The 8,953-nt window shown below is 52.2% G+C and overlaps 1 protein-coding gene and 1 long non-coding RNA gene across 2 annotated transcripts in view; one reads left to right on the forward strand and one right to left on the reverse strand.

Annotated features, from left to right (window-relative positions):
• CCDC177 (coiled-coil domain containing 177) overlaps positions 1-8,712 on the forward strand; it is a 41,767-nt gene extending 33,055 nt beyond the window's left edge. The window contains exons 2-3 of the mRNA XM_081186214.1: positions 4,878-4,946; positions 5,990-8,712. Coding sequence (XP_081042340.1) covers positions 6,009-8,087 — 2,079 coding nt within the window. The 5' untranslated portion in view covers positions 4,878-4,946; positions 5,990-6,008 and the 3' untranslated portion in view covers positions 8,088-8,712. The remainder of the gene's footprint in view (positions 1-4,877; positions 4,947-5,989) is intronic.
• On the reverse strand, positions 4,125-5,221 carry LOC308582979. Its single transcript, XR_014005980.1, has 2 exons — positions 5,089-5,221; positions 4,125-4,357 (listed from the first exon to the last, which is right to left on the reverse strand). It is a non-coding gene; the product is annotated as an uncharacterized lncRNA (long non-coding RNA).
• Positions 8,713-8,953: the final 241 nt, after the last annotated feature.

Below are 8,953 nucleotides of genomic sequence, written 5' to 3' on the forward strand. Positions count from 1 at the left end.
GTGGCTGGGCAACCCAGTCAGATGGGTGGGATATAAATAGTAAAATTATGATTATGATCATGGAATAGGACATCCCTATTTGGAGGGATGTTGGAGGGTATGCTAGGGTATGACTGGCCCTGGTGAAGACATTCACAGAACTAGAGTTCTGGGTCTCCCACTTCCTTCCTCCTAAGCCTCCTCCCCACCCGTGTGTCTTCCCAGCAGTCTTAAACTCCACTGGAGAGGGGCCCTCTGAGCTCTCTGCTCTGTAACATGCAACACCCTCTGAGTCCTCCTCAGAGACATGTGAAGAGGAGAGCTGAACACAAGTAGGACCTGCCTGCTCCTGTGAATCTGTCTCAGCTTCAGCCCCCACCTCCTCCTCAGCTTCCTGTTCTATGTCTGCAGTGTTTTCCTTCTCTCTCTCACTCAAGCCTGTTTCTTGTTCAGCATCCCCCCATTCCTCCTCTGTCTTCATTGTCCCACTATCACTCTCCCAGCTCAGAGCTCTTCTCTTCTGAGGCTTCCCTGGGGTCTTCGGGCTGGAGCTCCCCACCATTCCTCACCATTTAGCCAGTCCCTGACAGTGTCCTCATCACCCTGAGTTCATAGGCTCTTTCTCTATGGACAACATATGAGCATTATTATCAGCTGAGTCCATGGTGGGTTGCCACTAGTGGTGTATCGTGGGTTGCCAGGGGCATGTCTGTCCCTTTTATACCATTTTTGTATTTTCTGGTTGTGTACTTTGCCCTTCCTTCCTATGATAAGCTTGTCCAGGATATTGTGGCCATTCAGCCAACAGCGCTATCTTCTCTCAAAGCATAATCATAGTTATGAGTTGCTCTGCAAATTACTTCCTTCCTGTCAACATTGAACGTGAGCTTTCAGAGTAGCTTTTATTGTTGTCTAATCCAAGAAGGGGGAGTGTGTGGCCCTCCAGCTCCTAAACTGTGACACTCCTTTCTTCACATGGCAACTATATTTTCTGTGCTCTATGATTTTACACACTGCTGCAGAAACTGTCAGTTTCAATTCGAACTGTAAAGGCTTTCACTTCCAGCCATTTTTGAAATTATGTTAATAAGGCAGATGTTTCTGTTTGTTTACTTTGCCTTGTAATTAGAAGAGAACGCTTTAAAAGTATGTGTCAAGACAACATTTTTTCCTGTTGGTATAAACTATATGCTTTGTGTTCAGGGGTTTGCTGTGGGGTTGTTTTTGTTTTTTTGGTCTGGTTAACCCACATATAGCAACTGAAAGGACCCAGGAAAGAGGAAATCTCCAATTAACATCAATGCAAACCTTAATGTATGCTAATTTCAAGGGCAGCTCATTTAAACCAAGGTCAGCTGACTTCTGTATTTCTACAGGATTAACTCTTCAACATCTGGCACCGAGGCTTGTTCCAAATATTATCAGAGTTCAAAAGCTTTTCTTCCAGCAATCTCCAATGCTGGCAACAATCCCAGATATGTGGAATGAAAATGAAGCATCTATGTGGTATACGCATGTGTGTGCACACAGACAAGCATGCCAGCCAAAATAAGTGATCCCACAAACTGTCCTACACAAACCACCCGGGAACTAATAGATTCTATGCCAGGCTTCCTCAGCCTCGGCCCTCCAGATGTTTTTGGCCTACAACTCCCATGATCCCTAGCAGCAGGACCAGTGGTCAGGGATGATGGGAATTGTTGTATGCAAATGCTGACAAGTCAAAATTGACTTTCTTGTGACTTTAAAATATCTAACATTTCAGGAAAATATTAGATTTTGGAAGCTTCCCCATGGCAAGCTCAGTATGTGCATCTTGTTCTTAGCATGTGAATGACAAAATCAGCAGCAGGCAATTTTGTTTTATCCTTTAACTCAGTGGTTCCCAATTAGCTAAATACTGAGGACCCCCTATTTTTCAAAAGGCAATCCACAGACCCCCGACCTTTGAAAATTTTCATAACTCTATGGTGGTTACCTGTGCAAAGCAATTTTTTTGAACAAAATGTGTGTTGTTGTTTAGTCATTTAGTTGTGTCCGACTCTTCGTGACCCCATGGACCAGAGCAAGCCAGGCAACAAAATGTGGGGTAACCCCTAATAAGCAAAGGATTTTAAGCATACTAAAAAACAGACTAGGGCTGAGTGATATATCATGATGTTGGAAATCAGATTTCAGCGGCTAAACATCGTGATATTCCGATATATCACGATGTCTTAAATTTGAGATCAGGTGTGGGGATGAGGGAAGAAGTAGCCTCAGAGGTCGAAGGTACAGTGGTGTAGCGTGGGTTGTCAGCACCCAGGGCAAGGCAAGTAATTTGCGCCCCCTAACCCATGGATTTGCGCCCCTAACCCGTGGATTTGCGCCCCCTAACCCCCAGATGTTGCGCCCAGTGCGGCCGGCCCCCCCTGCACCCCTAACGCTACGCCACTGAGAAGGTACTGCCATGGTGCCTTGACGTGAGGGCAATCAGCTCTGTTTTCCCTCAGCTTGAAGGAAGGCAGCTCAGATCAGCAGCGTTTATCAGCCGAGATCGGAGGTGCCTTGAAATCGGCTGTCCTCTTCTACCTCACACAAGGAGCGATATATTGCTGCATATTGCCAGGTCAAAATCGTTATCACAGTGTGATTTCAAAAGCGAGTTTGGTCAATATGTTGAAAAAATTGCACAGCGCTAAAACAAGACCATTGAATTTGTGATGTTACCATGCAAAAAATGACAAAAAAATTAGTTGTGGGGAGGCAAGGGATGGGGCTGCGGACCCCCTGGGTGTGTTCCCCGGACCCCTAATTGGGAACCACTGCTTTAACTAACAGCCACATCCTACTTATGTTTCCTTGAAAGTGCAGCTGTGCTCACTGAGACTTATTCATAGTAAATATGCTTAGGATTTCATCATGTGTGAATGAAGAGAGCTGGGGATAAGAACACAAGAACCGCCAACAGTCCATCTAATCTAGCATGCTGTTCTCACAGGGGCCAACCAGATACATTTCACTCATCTCAAGGAGACACATGGCCAGTCCCCTAACTGGAACCACCTTTTTCGGCTGCGATGTTATGGGGCCCATCATCAGACCCAAGGTCCTGAAAAGTTGTTGGACTCCAACTCCCATCAGCCCCAGGCAGCACGACGAACGGTCAGGGATGTCAGGACTTGTATTTCAACAAAATCTGGATGGCCAAAGCTCTCCCAATGCTGTTTCATATTGCATTTTAATTGTTATATGTGTTTTGCAGGCTGCCCAGAGAACTTATGTTATGGGGCAGTTATGTAGATCCAGTTGAGAACAAGAAATAAATCTTAGCATCCATTTGCAACATCAAAATGGCTCAAAGTTGCGTTGCCCAAACTTGTGTTGCCCAGGTGTTTCTGGCAGCACAGAAAGTGGGAAAGTGTTGCCGGGCAGATCTTCATGAAGCCAAGGGCAGCCTGTGTATGTAGGAAATATTATGCTCAATATTTCTCTGATCAGTTTGAGGTTATTATTGAAGGCTCTCTACTGCATCCTGTAGCAATAAAACCCAACAATGGCAAACAAAGCAAGAGGCGGGGAAGGGGGAGTGAACTGAATTTTGGTGTTGCACCAAATTTTAAAGCCCAAAGTTGTCCACTGCTGTGAGATGCTTACCTGTATTTATCCAGTTGTGACATTAGTTAGAGTGTCCTTTGCCAACAGAGGGAGCCTGTTGGGAGCAAATGTTACAGCAATATGGTCAAACAGGATGTAGTCTTGCTGTATATAGGAGAATGGGGAGCAACAGTTATATATTTCCAGCATGTTTGCCCCTTCCCTTGCTTAATTGTATGGGGTGGCCTATCCTAGAACCCCCAGTTGCTTGAATTGAGTTTTGTATTGGGTATTTGGGGTTTCACACACAACAATCCCTTCATGTGCAAAGTGACCTTTCTCACTTTTCCCCATCACCAAGTCCCCCCCTCCCTGCACAAATTCTAAGTGTGCACAGCACCAGGCCACAAAGATATAGTCCACGTGCTACATGCCCCATCATCTGAGCTGTGGTCTCCCCACCCCTGTCATCATCTGCAATGTGGAGACAGTGCTGCTGGTCAACCTTACAAAGCTGTTGTAAGGATTATTGAGATACCACGTATGAAGCTTTTTCACAATACTGTAGGGATTTTTCACATATTTATTTATTTTAATAGCTTTTCTCCAAGAAAGGTTCTCAAAGTGCATGGCTGCAAACAAGACAGTCCCTGCCCCTGTGTACAGGACACAAAAGGAAAACAGATTGGGAGGGAGGAGGAAATAAGCAAACTCAAGTATAAGTTCTTACCTTCTAAAATCCTAGTGATGTCCAACCTTAGTCATACTCAGAGACCCACTGTTGGCTATCACTCGCATTGAGCTGTAGAGGCAGGCGTGAGGGTTATTCAAAAGGCACATGGGGAAATACTGCAAGGGCAAGAAAACTCGCAGTACGCTCCATCCCCTCCTCTCTTATTCAGACCCCTCCTTCCTCCTCCTCCCCGCGTCCCCCGTCTCGCGGCAAGTGGCGCGGATCAGCGTTCCTCGCGCGTCTCTCCTTCCCGCGGAGCAGCAGCAGCGCAGCAGCGGAGGCTCCATCGCATCCTCGCAGGCGGAGCTCCGAAGGCGGCGGCGGCGGAGGGAGGGAGGGAGCGAGGCAGGAGCCCCGCAAGCGAGGCCGGTGGCGGCGGAGATGGGCAGTCGCTGTCCTCTTCCACCTTCAGCTTAGGAGCCACAACATGCTAGGGGTTGCGCAGCCCAAGGCACCTGCCAGCTGCCTCCTCCCGGCCGTGGGCAGAGGCTCTGCGCGGGGGTTGCCGGGCGCCATGGAGAGGCCGCCGCAGCCGCCACTGCTGCTGCTGCCGCCCGTAACCTGATCTGCCCCCCACACGACGCACTCACACACACACACCAATACCCGTTTGGTGCTACATCATCGAAAGCCCGCGGAGCCCCCGAAAGCCAAAACGGTGAGTGATCGGCACCCCCTCCCCCTCTTCGCCCACCCCAGATGTTTTTGTCTGCGGCGAGGGGACTGATCGAATGATGCACGTTTTGCTATGGGGCGGGGGGTGGGAATGGAAGGGTCGCCGGGAGGGGCAGGCAGCTCACCGCTGTCGCTGGAGGAGAGTGTCCGAGGCTTTCCAAGGATGGCTGTTCCCCATCAGGGTGTTTTCTGGCGAGCGGCGCTGCATCCCAGCGGCAGGGAGACGAGGCGGAGGCTTGTCCAGAACCGGGGAAACCGCGGGGAAAGCAAGCTTGCGTTAGAAAGAGGCGCTTTGGGATCCTGATCCCCTCTGTCGTCCCCGCACCTACCCGCCCTCCCCTTTCTCCGGTGGGACTTCAGGGCTGCTAGATAGACAGCAGGGCAGGTGCGAGGGGGCTCCCCCTCATTCTATGGGGGAGGCTAACCTTAATCATCCACGTTGCCCAGGGCGGAGGGAGAAGCGTTTGGGGCGGCGGAGCTTCGGTTGGGATCCCGCCCATTCACACACACACCGCCGTTAGGTTCCCCTCCCCTTGATCTCCCGTTACTCAGGACGACTTTGCAACTTCTCGCAAAACTCCGCACTCTTTCTCCTTTCAGTCACTGGGGCAAGAGCCACGGTGCATAGAAGCCAACTCCTAGGGGCCGAGGTCCCTTCGGCCCCCTCAACAAAATATTTGACACACACACACACACACACCCAAGCATTGCCATTCAAATAGTGTGCCTCTCGGCACCATGTCTTGTGATCGATTATGCGGGGTGCGGCCCCCCCAATATTTTATTCAAGTTGGCACCCCTGCCACGGTGCGGGGAGTCTCCCAGGATGGGTCTTGCCCGGGTGCTATGGGGGGTGGAGAAAGGTTGTGGGTTCCGCTGCTTCCCACTGCGCCCCCCCCCCCCAGCCATGGAGACGCAGATGCCGGCTAATCCCTCGATGGCAGCAGATTAAATCCCGGCGAGGTTATTTTTACGATTGATCCTCCTGATTTCGCTGCTTCTGTTTTTGCTTTCGTTCCCTCGCAGATCCTGCAGGAAGCCAGACATGGTGGATCCGGTGGCGGATGCGGGCGAGGAGAAAGACGCAGAGCCCGGGAGCGCAGCAGCAGCAGCAGGTGGAGACGAGGCCTCGGCGGCGGCGGCCCCGACAGCAACAGCAGCAGCAGCAGCCAGTTCCTCCTCCTCGGCGGCGGATGGTGCCTCTCCGGCGTCCGCCTCGGGCGCGGCGGCGGAAGCGGCGGCTCCTCCTGGCGGAGACGCGGGGCAGCTGCGCGAGGAATCGCCGATGCTTCACCTGGACCTGTACAACTTCGACTGCGCCGAGGCCGAGGGCAGCCGCTATGTGCTCACGAGCCCGCGCTCGCTGGAGGCGTGCGCCCGCTGCGCCGTCAAGCCGGTGGAGCTGCTGCCGCGCTCGCTGGGCGAGCTGGTCAAAGAGGCGCCCGGGCGCTCCATGCGCGTGGCCGCCGGCCTCTACGAGGTCTACGAGATGGACCGGCAGAGGAAGCTGCAGCAGTGCCGGGAGGAAAGGGAAAGGATTATCCGCGAGGAGAAGAGGAGGCTCTTCACGCCGCTCCTCACCGCCAGCCTGCCTTCCTCGCCGGCGCCCAGGATCGCCTTCAAAAGCACCAGCGGCAGCTGCACCCCAGTAGGGCAGACCAGGACCGGCTGCTTGCCTCCTCCTCCTGCTGCTGCTGCTGCTTCTGCTGCTCCCACGGGCGCCAGGACCAAGAAGAGCCACTCCCTGGACTCCTTGCAGAAGAGGAGGGATGGCCACTCCACCAAAACCTCCTCCGACTCCGGGGCCTCCTCCTCCTACAGCGGAGACAGTTTCCGGGACAAGTGGCCCAAAGAGCTGCCCAGGACTAAGACGGTGGCAACCATGACGGCCCTAGTGGGCCGCAGCTTCAGCTTGGGCGACCTGAGCCATTCGCCCCAGACGGCCAAGAAGGTGGAGAGGATTGTCAAGGAGGTGAAGAGGAAGAAGGGCCTCAAGGAGGTGTCGGAGAGGGACCGGAAGATCGCGGCGCTGATGATCGCCAAGCAGCAGGAGGAGAGCATCTTGAAGGAGCAGAGGTACAGCGCCCACCTGCAGTGGGACATCCAGCAGAGGCAGGCGGAGCAGAGGAGGGAGCGGGAGGAGAGGCAGAAGCAGAGGGCCTTGCTGCAGTGCCACCAGCTGTGGGAGTCGCGGCTGGAGAGGCGGCGCAGCAAGGTGAGCCAGGAGGAGCAGGCGGCCGCCCTGCTGAAGCAGAAGCAGAGCTGGCAGCAGGAGGAGAAGTGGCGGGAGCACCTGGAGAAGCAGGAGAAGATGAGGCGGGAGAGGCAGGAGAAGGCCCTCCTGGATGACAAGAAGAAGAAGCGCCACCAAGAGCACAACCTGAAGGCTCAGGAGGAGGTCAAGAAAGAGGCCATGGAGCGAGAGGTGCAGCTGCTGCAAGAGAAGCTGTCCTTGGCCGCCCAGAAGAAGCTGAAGAAGGAGCAGCTGCTGCAGAGGGAGAAGCGGCTGCTCAACCAGGCCGAGAAGCGGAAGCACGAGATCATCCTCAAGGAGAAGGCCAAGCAGGAGGCCGAGGAGAAGGCGGTGCTCAGGGCTTCTGTGGAAGGGAGCCTCAACAAGGCCCAGGAGAAGTACGAGCAGCTGGTGGAGAAGAGGAACCAGGAGCTGAGGGAGAGAGCCAAGCGGGAGGAGATGCACAGCCAGAGGGCCAAGAGGGCAGCGGAGAGGAGGGACCGGGAGCAGAAGGAGTACTTGAAGGCCTTGGCCAGAGCTTCTGAGCGGAAGCAGCAGCATGCGGCCCAGGTGGCCGAGGAAGTGGTGCAGCAGAAGGCCCAGAAGGTGGTGCAGAGCCGGCTGGAGAAGGAGAAGGTGCAGAAAGTGAACAAGAGGAAGGTGGAAGAGAACGAAGACATCCGTCGCAGGGAGATCTTGCAGTCCATTGAGAAGAAGCTGGAGCGGAGCGAACAGATCTGCAAGGAGAAAAAAAATGTCTTGGAAAACGCCCGCTCTGTTGCTCGGGCGTCGTTCCATGTCCGGGAAAAAGTCCGGGAAGAGATGAACATACGTACCTTTGACAGGATGGCCTTTGAGGCGGAATTGCAGGCCAGCCTGGTTAAGAAATAAACAGTCTTTTTTCCCTATTTCAGTTAAGTGGCAAAACCTTTTTTTAAAACCTTATTTATTGTTTCAGGGGAGCACAGAAACTTTGGCAGCTACTTCCAAGAACTTTTTCAAACTGCATTTGTTCAGACACCTGTTTCTGCCATTCCTACAGAGGAAAAGGTATATCTTACCCTCCACTGAAGAAAATGTTGTTTACAAGGCTCAAAACAGGGACAAATAAATTTTCTACAACCTAGTGCTGCAGTAAAAACTCCTCAGAAAATCACGGGCCATTTCAATTCCTCCTGCAGAAATTACTAAACAAGCAGCTACTTCCTTTTTTTATACACCTCACACTTAATTTGGACTCCATTCGCTTTGGATCAGGCTGCAGCATTTGCATGCTGGGACTTGCGCTCCCTTTAATATATAAAGACAAGTGTATTTTACAGTGTTTTGGCTCATATGGTGCACTTTATCCATGCTCTTGGAATGGAAACACTGGAGCTTGTAATGGACATTTCTAGACAAAAAAATGCAAGTAAAATTCTGATTAGGCCTGATCCATGGCATTAAGCAATATGCAGAAACTGGTGCAAATAAAACTAAAAATATATGGGAGGTGTTTTACAGCTCCTTTCATTAACTTTTTGCTGAGAGTTATTGGGTGGCATCCAGCTGTGTCCATTGCTGAAGGAAGGGATCCTCAGTGGAACAAGAAAGGGAGGCAATTTTCAGCAGTCCCCCCCCCAACTCATGCAGCCTCCCATGGTTCCTCTAGAGCTGAAGCTGTAGTAGGAATCACAAAAAATCCTTGCCTCCCTCATTCTGCTGCTGAATGCCTTCCATCAATGGGCAGATGGGCAGACACCAATGGATGTCACCCA

The sequence above is a fragment of the Podarcis bocagei genome (genome assembly GCF_964188305.1).
Source record: "Podarcis bocagei genome assembly, chromosome: 1".
NCBI classification, from domain to species: Eukaryota; Metazoa; Chordata; class Lepidosauria; order Squamata; family Lacertidae; genus Podarcis; species Podarcis bocagei.